Genomic DNA, 25528 nt, shown 5'->3' with positions numbered 1-25528 from the left:
GGAACATGAAATTAATTAGTTTCGATTTTAAGTTTAAACTTTTATTGACAAATCAACCGGTGTGAATGCACGGGTAATATTTATATTGAGTGCACATTCCATTGTATAACTTCACAGTGCAGTTAAATTACCATAACTGTGGTTTTACATTAAGTACGATCCGTGTATGACTATCATGAATAGTTTAACCTTTAGACTTCCTGGTTCAAAACAAAATAATATTAAATTGTGCTTAATCATTCATATGGGTTGGAATTTAAAGAACTGGTAAAAAAAACTATAAAGTCGTTTGGCAGAACATTTTCTTCGTTAATAAGGTTGAAAATAACTAATCATATTAGCGTGACACAAAGATATGTTATAAATGAAACATGTTGTCAACGCTTTAATTTGCCGTTTTCTTAAAACAATCATTCAAACAAATTCAGCTTACAATGTATGCAACAACATCAATAGGATATATGTACGTGTATAAAAGCTTAGCAATGCCACCTCGTCTACTTTGTTATTCAGACAGCGGTATTAAACACCATTCAGATTCGAAACACAGAATCTTATAATGCAATTAGGTGAGTGCTTATGTTATTATATTTTTGAATCAAATTGGTACTTTTTAGAGGTCAGACCCTATAGTATTCTTCCTACGTGAATTTCACTAGCGAATTTTAACAGTCCTTACACGGACCATTGATTTCCTTTCTTCAATGGTGCTATAAGTTAACCCACGACCTCATACGTGCGTGTTTAAACGAGGAAGAGGAAGAGAGATGCAATTGAGGAAGCTTGAAAATACTCAAATTCAAGTGTGACCAGTGAATTAGTCTTATTGTATATGTATGTATATCAACATGAGGAGGAAGAATGAAGTATCCACATTTAGACTGATGTATGCTTATGCAAACATGGGACTTACGTTTCAGGACTATGAATATATATTATCACAAATTCATACTAAAAAATGCAAACTATGGTTACAAACAGGACAATACCTTGTCATACACAATTTGATTTTTTTCGAAAATTAACTTTATGAATGTATTCAAATGTTATAAGATACAAGTTTCTCACAAGATTATTTCTTCAATTTCAATTGTCCTTTAATTAACTCCCCACAAATAGAGATGATGCAAAAAAATATTTTTTTCAACAAGGGGGTAAACCAATGCTTTGTTGGGTCTATTCACCTTTATTCAACTTTCAATCATTGCTCTTGTTATTATAACGTAATTATCCTATTTTTGCTATGATCATGCTTTTAATGCGTCGATGCGTGTCCTATTGTATTGCCATATATGTATGAATATATGTAGGTACAATGTTTGAATTAAATTCACGATGTTATTTTATATCACACTTAATTTACATTTAATGTTACTTAAACGTTTTTGACATATATTTATCTTAGTTAATTATCAATGAAATGTGGGTTTTCAATCTAAAGATTGTAAATATTATATCGAAATAAATATTGTTTAAACCAATCTAAAGATGAGCATGTTTATGAAGGTCATACTGGATATCTCGAATTAACTATTTAAACGGGAATAAATGGTCCTTAAACGAATAAGTGGTTGAGCAATTATGCACATAAGCTGCACTCTCACAGATGGACCGTTTTGACAACTTCTTCTTCTTCTTTTTAGGAATGAGTCAATTTTTGCGTAAATGTCTGGGAACCAGTGATATAAGACTGTTGACAAAACATCAGATCGCAGTTTTTCACATTTACGTTCTAAAATGGATGTTTTATGAAGAAACACTCAATTTTCTTAGAGCATTAGTAACGCTTTTAGCTAATAAAAATCAATGTCCCTTGACTCATCTAGCATAATGTATGCCAGGTTGAATTATTTTCCAGCGTGGCTATATTCACTGGGAATGCATATCCGATGTGGAAACAGAACGTAATATCATATGGTTCTCAGAGATACAATGCTATATTGTACAATGATTAATTTTAGCAATTTTGTTATTATAATATTTATAAAGGATCCCCCTTGCAACACCAGTGCTGTTAACACGGGTATGTAGTTCAACGAAATGCATGTAGTTTAAAATGGAAATGTGACTATTTCATTTAACGAAATGCGAAATGGGACGGGAGTAACAATTACCTATGTTTTATTTTAAATTTTTAAAATAAATTAAATGTGACAGGCAGAGTCAGAGGGGAAAAGACAACCAAGAATGAACAAGCAATTAGGAATACTATTGATTCAGAAAGCCGAAACTGTACATAAAATATGGTTACTCAAAACAGTAAATGAAACCGTGTCAAAAATATGTGATGTGATTGTGTATACAACATTAGAACCGGGCAAGCCAAAGGATTAATCTAAATGGTGTATTAACACGTATTAACTGAGGTGAAAGCAGGCAAACACAAAGTGCTGCATGGTTCTGCAGTTTTAGACATGTTTGGGCAAGTGATATATAATACTGATGTTGTGTGCTAAAGTATTGCGACTGTATTCGTCGTCACAATGCCTCCATGAGCGAAGTTGTCAAATTGTCTACATTATAGGATACTCAATAAAAGACCATTAAAAATATAAATTCTTGGACGTAGTTAGCAGGTGTAAATGAGCATGTAGTTGTATCTTAACTTATTATTAACAGGGACAGTCAGTTGGTGTCTATCATTTTAACAAAACTGATAAAACTTATCTTCTTCTTCTGGATACGTTGAACTTCTTTTGGTGAAGTTGATATTTTTTCGGCTAAGTTGATCTTCTCGTTCATTTATTCTTCTAGTTTATCGTCTGCTGTTTTAAAAGTTGCCAACAAAGCTAGGTTGGTTAAAATGTTGTTGTCAAGGAAAAGTTCATAGTGCTGCTTACAAAAGTTATGTGAAATATAGTACCTCCTTTGCTAATAAGGCTTGCCCTTCATCACAATACATTTATAACAACAACTAATTAAGAAATGATTTGCATCATAAATCATACAATTCAGTAAAAGGGATAACATATAAATTTAATTTTAAGTCCCCAGATGAGATAATCTCACTGGGTAGATCAGTCCTCTAAAATAAATATTTGCTGATAACAAATAATAGAAAAGAATTAATAAATATTTACATGTACAAACACTGACCATTATTATTTTTAGTAAACTAGCCTGCAATGGACATAAGATTGCAAATGCATAACTTGTTTGTTCAGTGCCAATAATAGAAAGTTAAGACAGCAATCCATGAAAGGAACGATATAATAAAATGGTGTGTCTAAAGTCAAGTTACTTAAAGTGACACTCTTATTCAAAATCAGTACATTCAAATATATTACAAACATAATTTCTTAAGTTATAAACCTTTAATTACCAACTAATTAATGCATTTATGGAAAATATTAATTACTGATAGCAAGATTGTAACCTTTTATTTACAGTTTAACAGTTTTATTATACACTCAGTACATACAGTATGTGAAAAGAGGTAAATACATTTAATACAAATTACATTTGTAATATAGAACATATTTAATAGCTGAAAATGCAAACATATCATATGATTGGTGAATGCTAAAAGATTTACTGTGATCTACTACGTCTCATCAGGTAGAAATACTGTGTTTTCTGCACCATTCTTTCAAACTAAACTCGATATCCTTCATAAGAACCATTGTCTTCGACATTTAGTCATCCCTTTTGGTAAATAAAACCAATTGTTTTAATTGTGGTAAATCTGTTCGGGAGTAAGAGTGCATCTTTAAACTGAAAAGGTAAAAAGCAAGTTCTACACTATGTTATACAGACACTATTAACGGAGCATGGATGGAGCGAACATGTCGAACTGAATTTTGATTTAAATTCAACATATTACCTTTTTAGGTTATTACACATTTACAGCTATCACGTATTTCAATCAATAATTAAGGTCATAAATAAAATGAAAATTACACGGACAGTGGTCAAAACTCAAGCATAATATTTGTATTGAGCGTCAGTGTATTGACCACTCTGTCCGGCGCTTTTAATGGTATTTTCATCGAAATACGAACACATAATGTAACATACGGTATAAACACAAATCAATACCTTAACAAATTAGGCAAATCTGACAGATTGTAATACGAATTACGTAGAACAAAACAAAACGAACAAATGACAAAATATTAGACATAGAGCCTCGTTATAGATATATCTAATACATAGTAAAATATTGTTCTTTCGATCGAAAGATCAGTTAGATGAAATAAGCCACGTTGAAAATGTGTATCTTGATTTGGTAATAATTGCAGTTCATGTTTGCCCTTTAAAAAAACTGAACACCAACAAAAATATTAGTAAATTGAAAAAAACGTTCGCCAACGATCCAGTGAGGCAGTATGTTTTGTGCAGCAACTTAGTCACGTGACTGTCAACGATCCATTGACGCAGTATATGTTGTGCAGCAACTTAGTCACGTGGCTGTCATCTGTTTTGCGTTGAACTCTAAGCACAGCCGAAACGTATCGTCATTCAGAAGCAGCATTTTTGTTTAATGGTGTTTAAGTCATCTAACAACATGGTTTTAATCCTCTGAACGCGACAGCAGCAGATTATTGGGCTGATTAAACCATTAAACTGTAACAACAAAAGCAAAATGCGCCGTACAAGTAATGTCGAGTCCGATCCAGTGGCTATTATGATGAACACTTTCACCAAAGGGATGAGACTGATGTTGTAGCTTACAACAAGCATTAGAAGAGTCTGGTAAGATTTAACCTTGTTATCGTTTCGTCCGGGTTGGGAAATAGGATGTATGGCTGTTGTTTGTGCTTTATATACCCTATAAAGTGAGCATACAGAAAGGACGTCGGCGGCGATGAGTGTAGATATTACAAATGCCATGCCTGTTACAAACACCCTTCTGGTATCCTCAGGTTTAAAACTCAAACTTATTTCACATAAGCCCTCTCGTCTAAATTCAGTTTCACCTCCTATGAATATAAGTGCGAGAAACAGTGCCATTCCAAGAAGAATTGTCAAAACACCAAGTACCTTCGTGTATGTGTATTTCCAGTTCTGATTAGATCGTGTAATGTTCCTTGTGGAGACGTATCTGAGAATGCAAAGGAAGAGCACGTTAGTGTGAGACGTCATAATTAATGCCAATACCAGGAGACAACCATATCCACATATGATAGAAGTTAATTTGCTGTGAACTTTAAACACTCCAACAATGAGACAGGAAACACCAGTCAAAATGTCATTAACGGAAATAAACAATAACTGCACGTAAAGCGATTTCGTTTTGTCGGTTCGGAACACCTTTATTACCCGAACGAGGTACATTGTAAAACAACTGTTAAGTACCATCACAAGCACACCAATGATAACAGCAATTAATTTAGAAACCGTCTCTGTTTCAAGTCTTTCTTGTTGTCCATTCCAAGAAGTATTTGTCGTGTTATTCATATTGAATGGGAACTGTCATAAACCTCTTGTAATCACGAGGATATTTTCAATGTTCAGTTGTTTTAACAACCTTGAAGAAACGAGAAGACTGTGAACACGGCCTTGTCTTTAATAACTTATATAGACGCTGGTTCAGCAACGAATCAAACATAAAAATCGGCTCATTTTATCAAATTATTGCAATTACATTTGTATATGCTAGACTTAATGGCATGTACATGTACATAAACCATCCCAGTAGATATTTGAAAGCCTTTTATAATACACTTCTATGTTTTTCAAACAGCATTTATTTTAATGACTGTTCTCAGTTTATCCATAATTGACAAATGTGGCCAGTAATGATAGCCCGAGGGTTTAAGGTGACTACCCGGTTAAGACACTAGTTTGGAAAGATAAAAGGATAATTAAATGTATGACAAAGTACTGCCTTGACAATGTATAGTGAAGGTAAAGTAAAATTTGGCTAGGTCGGCTTTGCAGACAATGCTTTTGTTTTGTGAAAACTTAAAAGATACTCTTTGATAATTCATCCGAATGGTGACTTATCATATATATTTAATTCTAAGCACGACTTATACTAAGTAGTCACTTCTTTGCATGCTCAATAATTAATACTGGTACATAAAACTCATGTGCGTTACATATTAAAATGAAAGGTCAGCTTGATTTTGAATACAAACATATTTTTTATATTTTTTAAACATTTTGTACTGCGTAATTTCGTCGGATCTTGATGGGAAACCTGGTTTTACACAAAATCTCATATTTTTATGCACAAATATATTCCTTTCAGAAACCGGTGTATAGACAGTCCTTAAATTCCATTTATTGAATGAACATTTGAAAGGTCGAACGTGTTAGCAAAACAATTGCTAATAATCATTGGATATTCTACCAGATCTTGACTTGTTGGTTATACTACAAATCTATAAAAATAAATGAGGCATGATGTCCCCGGAAAACTACATACCAATTACAATCTTAAGCTGCCTTGGTAAACTATTTACTGCAATATTAAATGAAAGGCTTACAACTTTCATTGAAGAAAATTAATTGTTGTTAAAAAGCAAGATGGATTTCGAAAAAAACATAGCAATATTGACAATATATTAATTTTGTTTTATTGTCAGAATAGTGTAAGCATAAGAAAACCAAACTATTATGTGGATTTATTGACTTAAACAGACGTTCGACTCTGTCTGGATAACGGGCATATGGGCAAAACTGGTTAAATATGATATAAATGGGAAATTGATTAATGTCATAAAAATATGCATAATAATCTTAAATAATGTTTATTGTTGAATAATAACACAAAAAAGATTTTCAATGTTGCAGCGGTGTCAGACAAGGCGAAAATTTATCACCTGTACTATTTTCTTTGTTTTTTAATGATTTAGAGTATTATATGCTAAGTAAAAGCAACTCATGTATTGATATAAATGATGTTGATCTTGATATATACTAGAAAATAGTAGTATTATTGTATGCAGATGATACAGTACTGTTTGCTAAATCAGAAAATGAGCTAATTTCTTCATTGAATAATTTTGCTGAGTACTGCGATAAATGGAAGCTTGATATTAATGCTGAAAAGACAAAAGTTTTAGTATTTGGAGATAGATCAAGACGTAATAGAAATATCTTCGTTAATAACAAACTATTTGAAGTTGTAGACGCTTTCAAATATCTTGGTGTAACTTTTTCAAAATATAGACGGCTAACCAACTGAAAGCTAGACAAGCTTTATTCTGTCTTTATGTATATAATTAGAAATCTAAGTCTGCGTATTAGATTGCCAATTAAGTTATTTGGCAATACTGCTGCACCTATTTTACTTTATGTTTGTGAAGATTGGGGCTACGGCGACCTTAATTAAATAGAGAAGGTGCACGCTGATTTTTTAAGCATATTCTAAATGTTAAAAACGCTCCCCTCATATAATGTTATATGATGATCTTGGCCGATACCCTTTAAGTATTATGATTAAAAAACGCATAGTAGGATTTTGGTATAAACTGACCCATAACCATAACAATATGTCATATATTCTGTATAAGTTTCTATTGAATGATTTTACTGCTCATGAACATTATTATGGAGGTTTAGTAATGTCAAAGCAATTCTTGATAAATGCGGTTTGAGCTATATATGGCAGAACTAATATTATACTGCTTCAAAACAATCTTTGTTGAATCAAGTCGAAACTTGTTTAAAATACCAGTTCAAACAGGCCTGGAATAGTTATGTTTTAAATCCTTAAAATATCGTTTCAGTAGAATAACAGTCTCTATTTTAAAACCCAAATAAAGGGAAACAAAACATATATTAACTTCCTTCCCGAAAGTCAACAAAAAACGACTTTTGTATAAATCCATTGTCAAAACTCAATAGATATCGCTGTTTTTTTCTTCCTTTCTCCATTACCAGTCACATGTTTTTTTTACAAGTGTAACGAATTATGATTATTTATATAACTACCCTAATGTTCCTCTCAATGAATTAATTTCCGTATTAAATGAAATGCAAAACTGTTGTCACAAGCAACATGGAAGTTAGATACGACCTTGGTCATTATAAATGCACAGGTTTTTACTTTGATTTGCGTCATTTGCAAAGATAATTTTGTTTGATCTATAGGTATATACTTCTTGTGACCTTTAGTTACACATCAGATATTTTATTATATTTAGTTATAAATGTAACTTAAATCCACTGAGTTGTCTTTTCACTAATATGTCGAAACAACTTGAAAGCAATTGTATATGCTCCGGATTTAAAACTTTACACACAAAGAGGAGACAAATTTCAAATTGCAAGATATCGTCAATAATATACACTAATTCGCAAAATGAGATTTCTTGTTATAAGGCTAATGGAAAATGTACGTATATTTTATTTTTTATACGGTTACATTAAGACATTTTGAGGGTTGAAATAGTCTAATAAAATGTCCCTTGTTATCAAATAAATTCAAAAAATGCATAATTTGAGTAGCATTAAGGGAAGAAGTCAGTATTTTGGAATTCCTTAACTGTCTTTTAATATCTCTTAGTAATGAGAAACATAAGTTGTGTTTAATATATAGAAAACAGCGTTATTACACTACAGTTGATATGTGAGGATTGGCGGAGGTCATAGCGGATAGCAACGGCAACTGATAAGCCCCGCCTAATCAGGACGCTGATTGGTCAATCGGTCATCGACCAGTTAGTTTGACTGACAGGCTGCGTCATGTTAATTATGAAACTTAAAACATGAATATTAAGTTGGTACATTTATGCTTAATTCCAACATGTATGCTGAGTTCTTTAATTTGTTAGCAAATGCTTTCAAGTGGTAAAGTCGTGTGATATATACGATACGTTTTTTCAAACTCAAATACGCAAATTCTAAAAATTCAGTTTAATTTTGACAGAGTTATGACCCGTTAATATTTCGTTCTTTTCTGCAATATATGAGCAGGCATTGAGATAAAACTCACGGAACACAGCTTACATATAAACATTTACTGATCGTTTCATTTTGAAGGAGTATACTTGAAGATACCATACTGTAAGGAAACATAACAAATACTACGTCAGTTTGTTTTCTCACTTTTTCCATATCATTTTATGTAGAGAAACATTTATATGAAAACATTTTATTTACATATTCAGTCTGTAACACAGTCTACATAGTTTGTCCTCTTTCGAAGCACCGCAATATTCACCGTCAAACCGTTGGACAAGAGCGGCACATATGCACATGGGTAAACGTTTATTACTGCATACAGATAGGTGGCGATGTTAGTTCCAAAAGGGACACAATTTTCCCAGTTTTCCTCATTGACTTTTCATCGTTTATTGCGTAGCATATATAATATCCATAACGTTTATTAAACAAGAATGCTAAAAGCAAATTTCCGTAACAAAACCTAGGAATAGCGCTCATACGTATTAATTGATATTGATTTGATTTAAAATATAAAATAAAAGAGCAAACACAATCGTAGAATGGCCTTTGGTAAGACACAGCAGTCGATCCTTTGATGAGGTGAGGCCATTCATATACAACAATTCCAGCACGTTCATACTATACAGAGAACAATCAATAAAACACGAACAATCTAGTTTAGAACAACAACATTTATTAACTGACTATTATTTAAGTTTACATTTAAAAATAAAACGGTACTGGCCATCGCAAGTCCGTTTACTTTTTGACCAGTCGGAATAATCCCCCATCATCATTAACATACGGTATGCTAAAAACGCTCAGATTGTCCAGCGACCCTTTCCTTTAAGTCAAGTGAAGGAGTATTAAATGTGCCTAAATGTATCCACGACTGATGTCTTCCGCCACGTTTGAAAATTATCAGCCTCCTCTACAGCCGTCCATGGATGGACTGTCCGCAGAAGGCCAGGTCAGTCCAGCGACCAACTAATTAAATGTCAAGTGTAGGCGTATAAAATGGGTTTTATTTTATCAACGGCTGATGTTACCGTCCAGGTGTTGTTCTCAATTAGGGATGGCCCCATCCATGTGCTTAATCATTAAAACGTATTGGAATATAAAGGATGGTAGAAAAACTACAAAGTGGCAACTGTTAATCTTTTATAAAATTGTTAGACAGAACATTTTCGTTCGTTAATTCGATTGAGAATAATCAATCGCATTAACATGACATACGAGTGAACATCATCAAAGAAATGCCATAAATGGAACATGTAGTCCATGCTTTAATTTTTACTGTGGGATCATTTGTATTTGGCGTCAGTGTATTGACCACTCTGTCCGGCGCTTTAAACGGTATTTTCCACAAAATACGAACACATAATGTAACATACGAAATAAAAACATCACAATTTAGACAAAAGTGGCAGATAGTTATACGAATTACATAGAACAAAACAAAACTAACAAATAACTAAATATAAGACATAGAGTCTCGTTATAGATATATATCACACATAGTAATTCATTATTTCGATCGTAAGATCAGTTAGAGGAAATAAGCCTCGTTGAAATTTTTTATCTTGGTTTGGTCTTTATTGCAGTAGATGTTCGCTCTTAAAAAAACTGAACACCAACAAAATTCTTAGTTAATTGAACAAACGATCCAGTGACGAAGTATGTATTTTGTAGCAACTTAGTCACGTGACTATCAACGGTCCAGTTACACAGTATGTATTGTGAAGCAAGTTAGTCACGTGACTGTCAACGGTCCAGTTACACAGTATGTATTGTGAAGCAAGTTAGTCACGTGACTGTCAACGGTCCAGTTACACAGTATGTATTGTGAAGCAAGTTAGTCACGTGACTGTCAACGGTCCAGTTACACAGTATGTATTGTGAAGCAAGTTAGTCACGTGACTGTCAACGGTCCAGTTACACAGAAAGTATTGTGAAGCAAGTTAGTCACGTGACTGTCAACGGTCCAGTTACACAGTATGTATTGTGAAGCAAGTTAGTCACGTGACTGTCAACGGTCCAGTTACACAGTATGTATTGTGAAGCAAGTTAGTCACGTGACTGTCAACGGTCCAGTTACACAGTATGTATTGTGAAGCAAGTTAGTCACGTTACTGTCAACGGTCCAGTGACGCGGTATGTATTATGCAGCAACTTAGTCACGTGACTGTCAACGATTCAGTGATGAAGTTTGTATTGTGAAGCATCTTAGTCACGTGACTATCAGTTGCGCGTTGAACTCTAATCACAGCCAAAACGTATCGTCATTCAGAAGCAGCATTTTTGTTTAATAGTGTTTACGTCATCGTATAGAATGGTTTTAATCCTCTGAATGCGGCAACAACAAACTATGGGGCTGATTAAACCATTAAACTGTATCAACAACAGCGAAATGCGCCGTACAAGTAATGTCGGGTCCGATCCAGTGGCTATTATGATGAACATTATCATCGAAGGAACAAGACTGATGTTGTAGCTTACAACAAGCATTAGAAGAGTCTGGTAAGATTTAACCTTGTTTTGTCCGGCTTGGGAAATAGGATGTATGGCTGTTGTTTGTGCCTTATACACACTATAAAGTGAGCACACAGAAAGAACGTCGGCGGCGATGAGTGTAGATATTAAAAACATCATGCTTGTGACAAACACCCTCCTGGTAGCCTCAGGTTTAAAACTCAAACTTAGTGCACATATGCCCTCTCGGCTAAATTCAGGTTCACCTCCTATGAATATGAGTGCGAGAGACAGTGCTATTCCAAGAAGAATTGTCAAAACACCAAGTACCTTCGTGTATGTGTATTTCCAGTTCTGATTAGATCGTGTAATGTTCCTTGTGGAGACGTATCTGAGAATGCAAAGGAAGAGCACGTTAGTGTGAGACGTCATAATTAATGCCAATACCAGGAGACAACCATATCCACATATGATAGAAGTTAATACGTTATAAACTTTAAACACTCCCATAATGAGACAGGAAACACCAGTCAAAATGTCATTAACGGAAATAAACAATAACTGCACGTAAAGCGATTTCGTTTCGTCGGTTCGGAACACATTTATTACCCGAACGAGGTAAATTGTAAAACAACCGTTAAGTACCAACACAAGCACACCAATGATAACAGCAATTAATTTAGAAACCGTCTCTGTTTCAAGTCTTTCTTGTTGTCCATTCCAAGAAGTATTTGTCGTGTTATTCATATTGAATGGGAACTGTCATAACCTCTTGTAATCACGATGCTATTTTCAATGTTCAGTTGTTTTAACACCTCGAAGAAACGAGAAGACTGTGAACACGGCCTTGTCTTCAATAACTTATATAGACGATGGTTCAGCAACGAATCAAACATAAAAATCGACTCATTTAATCAAAGACTTAAGTATTGTAATTATATGCTAGACTTAATGGCATGTACATGTACATTAATCACTCCAGTAGATATTGGAATGCCTTTTATAATACACTTTTACACTGTAGTATCATGGTTTTTTCACTTAAACAATGCAATATATATTAGATATTACTCTTATTGTTTATTTTGCTTATAAAACACCTTTGCTTGGTATAGAATGTGACGTTTCGGGAGAGGGCCGTAACTGATGTTGGCAAATTACTCGTGGCCCAATCCCTTTGCATGCTTGATTTTATAATGTTGGTTTAAATATTGTGTTTAAATTTGCATTGATATTCTCATTGTCAAATGTGTTCTCATGCAATAAAATATTATTAAATCAAATCACTTTTATGTTTTGCAAAGAGCATTTGTTTTACTGACTGTGCTCGGTTTGTCCATAATTGGCAAATGTGGCCAGTACTGATAGCCCGAGGGTTTAAGGTGACTACCCGGTTAAGACTAGTTTGGAAAGATAAAAGATTAATTAAATATATGAAAAAGCACTGCCTTGACAATGTATAGTGAAGGTAAAGTAAAATTTGGCTAGGTCGGATTTGCGGACAATGCTGTTTTTTTGTGGAACCTTGAAAGATATTCTTGAGTAATTAATCTGAAAGGTGACTTATCAGAGTTAATTCTAATCACGATTTATACTGAGTAGTCACTTTTTTGCATGCGTCTCAATAATTAATACTGGTATCAGATTGATAGTTTCACTGTTGTTATTACACTGGTAAATATTCATATTTCATCGAATAGCATAAAAGAAAATTAATGATTTCAAAAATCAATCTGATATTTTCACTGCAAAATAAGGAGTAAAAATATCAACTTTTCGAAGTACTTTTACAATCCATTGTAGTTACGTCCACTTGATCAAAACAGAACACTTCACTTTGAACCAGAAAATGTTGGCAAATAAATATTTGTCAACAAACTAGCGTGGTCCTCATCATTACCTGGAAATCGACCTGTCTTCAACCAAAACAGACTGGTCTCTGACAGTAAGATGACTGAATATCCATGTTACATGAATCACACTCTAAAACTGGGAAAAATGTTTTATATCCAATGATTATCCGCAATTGTTTTGCTTACATATTCGACCTTTCAAATTTTCATTCAATAAATGGCGGCGTAGTAATTAGGTTATGTATTCATACCACGCATAAAATAAAAGTGTTTTCGTTATTTTTGGAACATGGATGTACTTATAATACTTCATTGATAACCGTTCATAAAATAGTTGTACTAAAATACGAGCGAATAATAATTTATAAAAAAGAATATCAGACAACTTTTCTCAACAAACCGGAAATAGAAAATTGAAAGCTATAATTTTGCATCAGGGGTGCCCCACGGGTAACGGCATAAATAACACCCTTTTCAAAATAGGGGGTAAATAAGAAAACAAATTAAAATTCTATAAAACTCGGAGAATAAGCATCGTGAAAATATGTTTTTCTATGACACTCGTGAAATAAAATACGATCTTACACTGAAATAAACAAATATCCTCTATTAACATAATTGAAACAATTGAAACAGTATTAATATTTTTCCAATTAATAAAGCACAAGATAGGTTTATTCTGCAATTCCACTACATTTTATTTAATACAAAATAAAAGTAATAACTTACCAGGCCATGTACAACATATGGAGATTTTCTAAAGAAAAATATGTTAAAACCGGACTCGAAAAAGCGGAAAATATGCCTTCTTAAAAGTTATTATCTAAAAATAGGCCGCTGAAGTGCTTGATTGACTTTTTTAAATGTTGATAATCGTTTCAGAGTGATAACTAAACAGTTAATTTATATATATATATATATATATATATATATATATATATATATATATATATATATATATATATATATATATATATATATATCATTGTTTTACAAGAAAAGGCATGTATATATGCTTTGAAAAACGATACCATATTAGGCCGCTAGGCCGCCGGGCCGCTAACTCCAAGCCGCTAGGCCGCTGAACTGCTTGATCGACTTTTTTGAAAAAACAAAACAAAAAAAAACGTTTATAATCGATTCAGATTGATAATTTGTGCATTAGAACAGTTTATTTATCATTGTTTAAGAAGAAAACGTATATAAAAATTATCTGAATAGAAAACAATTGAATGCCGGTATGTTAAAGTATGAATAAAAAAACTTTGATTTATCATTGTTTTCCAAAAAAAACGCATAAACTTTGCTAGGCCGCTAACTTTACGCCGCTATGCCGCTAAGCCACTAACTTCACGCCGGTAGGCCGCTAGGCCGCTAGGCAGCTAACTTCACGTACATCACTCAGTCACACTAGAGTTCACATGTTATAAAACAAATCTGATTTTTCTTGATCTTTACCTTAAGGGATTAATCATAAAAAATGACAATAAATCTAGGCAGCATTTGTATCATTTCTATAAATGATGTTTATCTTGTTCTTTAAACTTTAAACCATGCGTGTAAAGTGATATAACACGCCCGAGCAACATTGTGCCAACGAGAGTGACATAGCATGCGTCAATCAAAGTTTTTTGACAATCATTTAAAATAAATAAAGTTTAAAGGAAACTTATTGGACATGATAAATGTGCATATCTCCTGGAAGAAATTTAATATGAACTAATATGCTGTCGTTTTATTCCACTTGAAAGTCACTTAATGAACAAAAATCTTCTCTGTATCTGAAGTATTTTTATACTCCTCTATTCTAATAATATCGTATACAAGGAACAGTGTCCGGAATTTGGCCTTTGTCTGGTAGTTTCTTGTACTTTTGACCATGAACGCCTGAAGACGATATTTCTGGAAAATTGTTTGATGTTCAGTGAACTTAATTTAACCCCGAACATGACAGGAAATTAAATTTCTAGTGTCATTTTCCACTTTCAATCTTAAAATCAACCCCTATTGAGATATATAATTTGTTTTCTAACAACTTTAATTATCTCATTATGTACCCGGCCGGGCCTTCAAAGAATAGTATATGCTATTTAAGTAACTGTATTATTGCGGTGGGCTGAAATGATGATATGAGTTTATATATATGGCTTTGATGATCGTCATTTTCTTATTAAAATGTGATTTGCAGAACAAAAAGCGACGTATACAGTCCGTAGCCAGAGATATACTTAAACCGAGGCAGTCTAGGGGGTCCGGTCCGGGCATGCTCTCTGGAATATTATTTTCTATGACTTCTCTTGTTCCTCCTTGACTACACTTCGGCCATGTTATACCACCATAAATTACATTAGTATTAGTATTGGCACTATAATTTACCAAGCGAGCGAGAAGAAACAAGTTTCATAGATGTATAGATTAGGGCGTTTTTGTTGGTTATAAACTGGTTTCGGTTTTATTTCGGTTTCACGAACTGTGCATTTGTTGTTACAATTTCAAATAAAACCAAAACCAGTGTTATCGTTTTTTAACGAAAACCGAAACCGGTTTTCGAAACTATTGAAACCACTACCGGAGGCGGTTTCATCGGTTCGTTCCATCCGAAAACTAGTTTACTTTGAAACCAACATGGCGGAAAGTGATCAACCACGTTTGTTGAAACTCAATCATTTTGATAACAATGCCTTACAATGGGCAAATGAGCTAAATGATAAAGGTTATATTTATAATTAGAAATAATGGCTACATGTAGTAGCTCCGCCATGTTGTTTAAACTGTACACAAAACCATGCATTTGTTACTTCAAGCCAAACTATCAAAACCGAGTTCGAAACTGCTGAAACCATTGACACCAAAACTGAAACTAGTTTGGTATCAACAAAAACGCCCTTAGTATTATGATCCGATTACAAGCTCTCCGAAATAACGTTGGGGTACATTGATTTTCTCGTTTTTGCAAGACAAATGAAGTAAGTAAACACCGAGTTAAATACACCAGATATATTTTCAATTAATTTTGTTTCTCAGAATCAAAAGCTTAAACTATCCTGTATGTTCGGGAAAATCCCACAATCGCAAAATATCCGTGCGGTCTATGGGAATGTGTTTTTTATGGAAAACATTGAACCAAACCATTAAGACGAGAGTTTATCATGGTTGATCGTGTCCAAGTCTTAAGTATTCTTTAAGCGCTGAAACTGCGTTCTCGCGAATAGGTACACACAAGTTAACTTAAAATTAACTGAAAATTGCATTCTTTGGAGAAGGAGGTTTCGTCACACATTTTAATCCTTCTTTGAGAGACGGCCTTTTTTTTTTAGAGTGCTACCATCTTATAACTTCGGTTTCTACTTGGCTTAGGGGGTGCGTCTTCAATGCTACACGTAAAGTGGCAATGATTTCCAGGTTACAAATGCAGGAAAGCGACAAGTAAGGTGCTGTATTACATGGTCTATAAAAATGATGAAGCGTATAATGGTCCATGACTCATTGACTGATATATTATCACCGACATTTGCCCTGTGATATTGTCTATCAACGATCCGTCGTTTCCCTGGCACTATATTTATTTGTACAGCTATTTTCACTGGCCTGTTTTTTTCTTCAAACTAGTTAGATTTGGCTCGTAGAGTTCTGAGGATATCAGCAAGGTTGTTAGCTACAATGTGAGCCCGTAACAAGTCATAATCATTTGCTTGCAAGTCCACATACAGTGGACTTATAAATGCCAACATATATATTGCGTCAAACATGCCACAACAACTACCTCGAAGTTTTCCATTGACGTCAAATAACTTGACGCATTAGAAGTTGACTAACCAGATAATTCGTCAACAATATCACTCAGTGCGTCATATATATATATATATATATATATATATATATATATATATATATATATATATATATATATATATATATATATATATATATATATATATATATATATTCATAGAATGCTAATGGAATCTATTCTTGATAACAATCTCGTATCTGAGATAATAGAGAGAGTTTTTCGTTTTGAACCACACTGAAATATGACACATTTGTTTTCCTCCTAACATGCTGGTACATCGACTAAACGAACGGACATTGCGCTTTAACCTGACATGTATCTATTTAGAATACCATTCCCATTAATTATTAAAGATAGTAAGTTGCTGAAATGTGTTTATTGCGAATTGGTGGCACCTGAGTGTATGCTGAAAGAACTACGGCTAAAACAATGGCTCTTACAATGCGTAAAGATATTAGCATGTTGATTAAGGTCAGTTATCATAGCCTGAACGCAACTTACTTCGTCTTTCAATGGCGATGCACCGTCAAACCCTTTTCATGGCTACTTCGTTAGGTCTAGGATCCATTGTTTTAGGCATCCAATAAGCTTAATAGTAATAGTTTCTGCATAAGTCCGCGGAAGTTCTACAAAACCAATGGAATATTCACGGATTTCCTTACCTACAATATACCGTACACAAAAACTCATCTATTCTGTAACACTTATATCAGTCGTTTCGACTCTTATAATGCTAAAACAATTTGGGATTTAGAAACATCACTTACATGTATAAAGTCATCAATACGTGTAAGTATAAACTATTTCATTTAAATATTGCGGCGATGTATACTTCGCAATCTTTGGACTACTTTTCAGATGTTTAAAATGACTTTCATCATATGCGCTTATCCGGTCATGAGAAGTTTTAAATTGCTGTCCTCGCGGTGTTGGTCTTTTAACGAACTCCTTCTGAGGGCAATCCCTCGTGATAAAAGTTTAAATAAAACTTCAATTTGGCCATAAGAACACGTATGTTTTCGCTTATTTTATTGGAGTTAGCTGTGCTCAATGAAACATTTATTGATTCTGTATTCGCTGTACAAACTTTATTGACTTAAGCAGGCAACATTAATGCGGAAACATTTGAGCAATACGGAGATCCATTCCATACATAGTGCGTGCCGTCAGTGCGCAAACAAAGCAGCTCTGCCAACATTGAGTACGGACTCCCGACAATGCTTAATGACAGAGAGGATGCTGCCTCGGTTTGTCTCCGTGTCTGTTCCTACGGTATCTTTGAATAATTAAATGAAGCATTGTAGTCGTTTCTTGAATTCAGATGTCGATATTCTTGTTTTTCATTGCTTTTTATTCAACTTATTCAGTTTATGTTTTTGCTCTGCAAATTTTAACCGAAGCAGCTGCCTCGGTGTGCCTCAGTGTGCCAACGGCGCTGGTATATTTTGCTTACCTATTCGCCTCGCTTCAAAGCCTTTTGATACACACATTTATAGTAATATATATAAATGGGGCATTGTTTGTGACCGGCTGTTAGCCTCAGCCTATAAACATGTTTTCACCTAGAAAGACCGAATGTCTTGAAATATGGCAATCAAGGTGATGATGCAAATCGGATTATTTCTTTCAACTTTCGGCAGTTCCAGGTTATATCCGTCGCCAATGCGGAAACTATCCATCATATTTACATTCAAAAATGGGAAATCGCAGTGAAAATTTGATTGGAATAAGAAAAAGTGTTGTAGCTGCGTTTGTTATTTATTTTAAACCTTATATATTTTACAACGACTGTGAAGAAAGTTATGATAACTTATACTGAGTCAATCTCGTTGGCACGATGTTACGCGAGAGTGTGGTCTTGTGTTGTGGTACCCGGAGAAAACCCACTTGTCGAGCTTGGTAACCACTAACCAAACCCACAAGCGCCCAGGAGGGGAATCGAACCCGGGTTCCTATGGGTGATAAGCGAGTGCGCCTACTACTGCGCTAACCGGCTAACTTGTTTGTGATTTGATACCGAAATAATAAATATTCGTTATTCATGTCGAAAAATAGCTCATTGAGCTAATGTTTCTAGTTAATATATACCCAACTTTAAATAAAGATTCGTGTGTCTTGCAATGTGTTTGAAAATAACCATGACATACAACATTCAACTAGCGAGTTGGTTAATTGATTTGGGAAACTGTAAGAGATGTTCAACAAACCTTGAGGTATGACCACAAGAGTTCAACTTCAGACAACGTTCGACCACATGTCTTTCACTGTTAACACGTTATTGCAACTAGCAACGATTGCAATGTACACTAGGACAGGTAATGTGAAACAAGACTATTTTGCGAATGTTTACTGTAAACTTGTAGGCTCCCTGATACCCGCATATATCGTGCTATCGTACATGTCATTCTAAACGTGTACAATGTATACCTTTATGCACCAGTCAATTGTAACCACGCCCCCAGCCCCACCCCACCCCACCCCTTCAGGTCCGGGTGTATACCGGGAATAGCCGGGGAATCGGGCCGTATTTTTACCTTCCCGGTGGTCCAGCAGTGCCGGGTGAATGCGGTGGTTTTGTCTTCGCGCCAAATATAGCGGGGAATTGGCCTTACCTAGAGTCCCTGTGGTGCGGGGACATTAAGCGGAGATTTTACCATCACTTCGTCCCCGCATGGTGGGGATTTTACTCGGGCTTGGCTGGGACGTTAGTCAAAGTCCCCGCTATTCCCCGGGCATTCGGGGGGGGGGTGTTACAATTGACTGGTGCACATTATGACTCAGTGCACAGCCTGGAAGAAGTCAACACGTACACGTACCCGTACCAGCGGTGTTTTGCGATCTCTCTATTGATAGGTCGACATTAGCGGTAAGCTTTTATAAAACATTTTTATAGTAACCGAATTATACATATAAGCTCTTGACCTGAAGTGAAAAGTATGAATATATACATATGTTTTCGTTCTTTTAAGTAGCATTATAATATTCAAAAATCGATATTTGTTGAGCCTTTTTTGAAAACGCATGTCATTGTATTATAACAATGCTGTAACAAAATCATATACGGTTTATGAAACTCGGAAGCAAGTTTATTCAACTATATCAAAACACAATGAATTTAACTTGTGAGAAAGAGAAATATTCAAACAACTTATGTGTATGTATCAGTCTGATGAACAGTGAATGACTACTGTATTAGGTCGATGGCGATTTCAACTCGTTGATCTGTTTCCAGTAGTTGGCAACCTCTATACCTTCCCAGTTTCTATTGTGAAGAGGTTTCATGTACCTGGAAATTAAAAATAAGTATATTTGTATCATCTTAATCATTATACATCAATACTATATATAATATGAAACCTCAACTGTAGGGTTTCGAGATATTGTATGGGACCTTTGGACACAATATGTGATCTCGGCCGTCACTGTATTGGCATATTGTTTTCCGCATTACTTCAAAATTATTTGATGTATAATAGTAACTTTAAAACGACGTGAACAGCATTATAATGGAAATGATCATTTGCAAAGAGAAAAACAAACTACAAAAGCATCTGTTTCGTTATTAAAATTGATAGTTGTGGCGTGTGGTAATTATCCAAATAATTGCCATCAATATACCATACATGGCCTCAGAGTGACATGGCTACTTATTTGATGTATTTAGGAACATTGGATTTGGACCCTAATTTCTCGAAAGTTATTTAAGGTACAAAGAATAAGTAGCTTATTTCATTAAGCCAAATGTCTTAGTTACATAATGCCCATTTACAAAATAGTTAATCGTGAGTATTATATAGATAATTTACTTTTTACTTTTTAAAATTTCAAAGACCCTCAAGAATGTCAATTTAACACAAATTTAACCAAACAAAAAGTTAACTTTGTTTAATTCTGTTAAAAGGGACTGGGAAAGTTGAAGCTACACCCACTTGTCCATAACAGTGTCCAGCACTGTCCGCTCTTTCTGTGTCAGCGGGGTCCACGTTGATTCAAGGTTTTTCTTCATATTTTCAACGCTGAAAATAAAAAGGTAACTGGGATGTTTTTTTGACAACACCAAAATTGTTCTTGTTGGAAATCAAGCCACAATAAGAGTTACAGTTATACATAAAATCAGACTATACACGGACACTTTTGTAATCTATATTATGGCTCATATTTCTTAAATAATTTAGATAAACTTACAAAATCAACGTGGCAATATATTCAAATATTATTTCTGCCTCTATTAGACTGGACTTATCCTATGAATTTGTGATCAGATCTTTGTTAAAGTTGATATGTTTACATTATCGCTGTTAACACTTTCAAGGTGAAATATTCATTTTAAAATAAAACAACTACAGTTGAAACAAATAATTGTTACAAATACTGCATATCACACGTGTATCCATGAACAATCCTGAGCAGTAAGTATTTGAAAGTTAACAACACGGAAGTTAACAACACGGAAGTTAACAACACGGAAGTCAACAACACGGAAGTTAACAACACGGAAGTTAACAACACGGAAGTTAACAACACGGAAGTCAACAACGTTATTAACTTTAACAAAGTTTTGAATAACCGGCTGTACGGTCGAACCTGGCCGTGCTGACCAGCGTTGTTGCAATACCCGGTTGGTCCACGGTAAATTTTAACGCAAGTCGTGAAATGTCCACTCCCTCGTTCTGCAAATGTAAAATATTCCCGTCTGTTTTCGGGGTTTCATACAATGTTGTTTTATGGACCATTGTTCACAAGTTGGTTTCCGCATCAAAGTGGATTAAAATACATGAACATTGCATGTAAATATGGAAAACTATATCAGAAATTGAAAACAAAACATTGAATTTATGATTTGTTTGCTAACAGTTATTAACTTCTACCATGAACAACGAAATGTAATGTATTATTTGATGAACTAATAGAATAGACGATAAACAAGCCCCAGTTTCTCAAAAAAGCTTTAGCGTATCCACTAGAATGCACCATTTCGGACAACAATGTGTTAAAGTTTCTAAGGGGAGTACCCTACAACCCACTGCCGACATTTTCAACCAAATATATTTCGGTTGTGAAGGAGGAGTCAAAAGGTCACGCCCCCTAAGTGTAACTCCACCTCAAACGTCAAATCCTGAGGCCGCTCCTGGCATCTCCTTCTACCTAGCCAAAATACCGACTTAACTTGATTTTACGAAACAAACACTGGCCTTTAAAAGTCCAAATACGCCTTGTCCGAATAAAGATAATGCCAATTGTATAAAACTAGTTAATTCTGGTTGAGTCCAATTTAACCAAAATATTGGTTTGGGCAGTATTTATCAAATGATTAAAAAAATAAAATATAAAACTAGATTTCAATTTACCAGTGGATAACATATCAAAGTTGTCAGTTGGCAGTAGGCTGCGGGGTTTGATCCTGGTATAAGTGCCAACATACCTGACAATACATTGCGGCATCTGCGCATGTGGTTTTGATATCGGGCGTTGCTGGATGCCAGGCTGCAGGGCCTCGACTGGACAGCAAACCCATCCCGATTGCCGAGGCGTTGATCACGCCTACCCCTCGCTCCTGAACACATGATAATGAGATCGTTACAGATAATGCCCTTAGATGTGTACAATGTACATCAGAATCACATATACATGTATTTTCTATATGAACACACACATGCTGATTGTGTACAGCTATAAACTATACAAAAGTACATAGACATATAGTCAAACCAAGATTTATTGACTGGTAAATTGAATATTGACCGGCTCTGTTGGTAAAAACGTAATACTCGTATATACTGATTTTTACGGAAATTTAAAAACAACTATTTGCATATGTGATCGTCTCATAGCTTGGACACTAAACTATTATAAAATAGATAATGATAGTTTTACAAGTAAAACTCTTAGAATATTATCGAAATGTCATATTATTACTTTTTAAACATTATCAAGGACTGAATGGTCATATTTAGTGTCCAAGCTATGTGACGATCACCTATGACTATTTGCATGTCTTATTAGCTTCTAGGAATTTGCTAAAGGCGGCTCATACATTTGAATGAGGTCGTTGGTGTTGAGAAAGAATTAATGCATCGCAATAACTGTGAAATGTTGCATTAAATTTATGATCACGATCACAAAAAAACGATCGCTTTAAAACGGATCGCAGTATTACCGATCGTCATAAATCAAAATGCAGCACATTCGATCGCATTAAATCGGGTCGCAGTAATTACATAGTAGATGAGATCGTCAAAAACTAGTCCAATTGCGAAACGGTATAATAATATGCATCATTACAATCCCTTTTCTAAACGTTCACTTTACCTTAAAGAAGGGCATATAACCCTGTAGAGAGTTATCGTTCATGCAGCCTCGGCAGTATGTAAGGACAGTGTCTATCTTCACTTGACTTTTTGTCAGAACTGTTCTGGAAATACAATCATATCATGCCTTATAACGTATATATAGGATCCGTCATAAGTCGTGTCATATAATACAGAAAAATTGTTATACATGTACATGTATTAAACCGGAAACAAAGTTTAGTGTGATAAATAGGTTTTTGCTATAATTTTAACTTAACTGTTAAAATGGATTTCTTTGATGTTTACAATTCAGGGGCGAATACAGGAAGTGTCGTTAGAGGGAGCTTAACTTAGGGAGCAACCTTTTGACATGCGCCCCTCCCTCAGAACCGAAAGTATACGGCATAAACAGTTTGCAAGAGGATTTTGGGTTACTCCATCAAGAAAATGTATTCTGAAATGATGCATTATGAGCGTATTTTATGATTTTCCCCCCGATGTTGACATAGAAAGTAAACTTGTACAAGCTTGGGGGGGGGGGCGCCGGGTGTGCCCCCTCTAAATCCGCTAACACAATTCTATTGTTTTTCACATTCAGGAATACTTTTTCTACTGTTTTTTTGTCTTTGTAATGTAGCTAAGACAACATTGAAGATTGTGCAACTTGATGCAATAAGTCAAAATGATAACGAACATGCAAACAAACAATTTTGTAACGTTAACCTCATGCATTTACCGGAAGTTTTCCAGCGGGTACCCGGTGATGCCAATAAACCGCGCTTTTCCGGCGTCCTTGACCTTCTGAAGAGCCGGAAGAGTTTCGTTGATAATGAGATCGAGGCTCGGCGCAAATTCCATGTCGTGAACCTAGTTGGAGAAATTACAAACCGTTTTAAATTGTAAAACTCTGTCATTTAGATCTGTATCTAATTCCATTTATTAAGTTTGGATGTTGTTTTAATTTCATTTTCATTTGATTTCGATGTTGTTGGTTTTTTAAAGTTTCCAGAGGGAAGCAATACCAGGCATTTAGATCTGTATCTAATTCCATTTATTAAGTTTGGATGTTGTTTTAATTTCATTTTCATTTGATTTCGATGTTGTTGGTTTTTTAAAGTTTCCAGAGGGAAGCAATACCAGACACCCATTTTCCCATATATATTGTATAAGTCAGGCTCATGATTTCGGGAGGAAGAAACTTTCCAGAAGTAAACCTTCCTACATCTATATTATACATCCTCTTGAAAATTTCTTCCTAGCAGATTGGCCTATAGAGACGATCACCTCTACTAACAGACATACTCATCAAGAAGTTGTTTTTTTTCCAAATAATTTTGATGAAGGAAATTGGTAACTGACAAAATATCAGGTACAACAGTATCGAATACATGACGTCACCTGTATGACGTCAACGAAGTCCAGGCCAAGGCGATGAAGACTCTCATCCACGCTGCTGATCACGCGTTCCGCCCTGAAGTCGAACATAGCTTCCGGTTCCGGTTGGTAGCGGCCAACCTTTGTGGTAAGGTAGTATGATGACCGGGGAATGTTGACCAATCCCTTGAACGAAGTAATCAAATTACGCTAAAGGAAACAATGACGTTCTCATGGATCAGCTGCAATTCTTCACTCACTGACTTTTTTATTTTAACCCCTATGATTTGTTATATCTAGATTTATTTTATTTGTCAAAGGAAACATGTAAGTAAGAGTTTGAACTTGGAATAAATTTGGTAGTAAAGAAATTGCATTTGGGCCATAAGTGTGTAACAATTATGATCATAGAACTTGTTTCTTTAATTTTTTAGGCGACACTTTTTTAACCGTAAGATTAAGAACAATTAAGACAGGTACTTAAATCAGGCATTTCTTTGAGGTGACAGTGGAGTGGCCAGTGTTTCGGACAACCGCTTAATTAGAACTGTTTGAAACTAATGTGGATATAAAAATGGCCACAGCCGATAGCCTTGCTTACATGTGTACGAAGTCAGTGCCGCCCAAAGGGCCGCAGTTTAAAACATATAGTATTGTTTCTTTATGCATATGTGTAACTCATTATAATAATGGTAAACGAAATAACCTTGCCAAGGACTGATTCCGCCTTCCCGTGGCCATACCATGGCGCCACGTCCACCAAATTGACGCCAGAGCGGATGGCAGTCTCCAGGACGCGCACGCTCTCAGAATCGTCCGTCGACCGGAACACGCTACCGAAAGACGAAGCGCCTATATGTTGAATGTGTTTGTTTTATTAGTGATATTTTATTATTTAATATCAACAG

At 34.8% G+C, this 25528-nt stretch overlaps 1 protein-coding gene across 1 annotated transcript in view; it reads right to left on the bottom strand.

The window, feature by feature from the left end:
* Positions 1–20025: 20025 nt before the first annotated feature.
* Positions 20026–25528, bottom strand: part of LOC128239823 (uncharacterized) — a 6924-nt gene continuing 1421 nt past the window's right edge. Inside the window, exons 3-10 of the mRNA XM_052956263.1 lie at positions 25327–25472; positions 24645–24806; positions 23983–24113; positions 23266–23368; positions 22379–22510; positions 21541–21626; positions 20886–20972; positions 20026–20242 (exon numbers count right to left, since the gene is read on the bottom strand). Coding sequence (XP_052812223.1) covers positions 20149–20242; positions 20886–20972; positions 21541–21626; positions 22379–22510; positions 23266–23368; positions 23983–24113; positions 24645–24806; positions 25327–25472 — 941 coding nt within the window. The 3' untranslated portion in view covers positions 20026–20148. The remainder of the gene's footprint in view (positions 20243–20885; positions 20973–21540; positions 21627–22378; positions 22511–23265; positions 23369–23982; positions 24114–24644; positions 24807–25326; positions 25473–25528) is intronic.

The sequence above is a fragment of the Mya arenaria genome, chromosome 1 (genome assembly GCF_026914265.1).
Source record: "Mya arenaria isolate MELC-2E11 chromosome 1, ASM2691426v1".
In the NCBI taxonomy this organism is placed as follows: Eukaryota; Metazoa; Mollusca; class Bivalvia; order Myida; family Myidae; genus Mya; species Mya arenaria.
The sequence above is the reverse complement of the archived record's forward strand: the minus strand, read 5'-3'. Positions and strand labels throughout refer to the sequence as shown.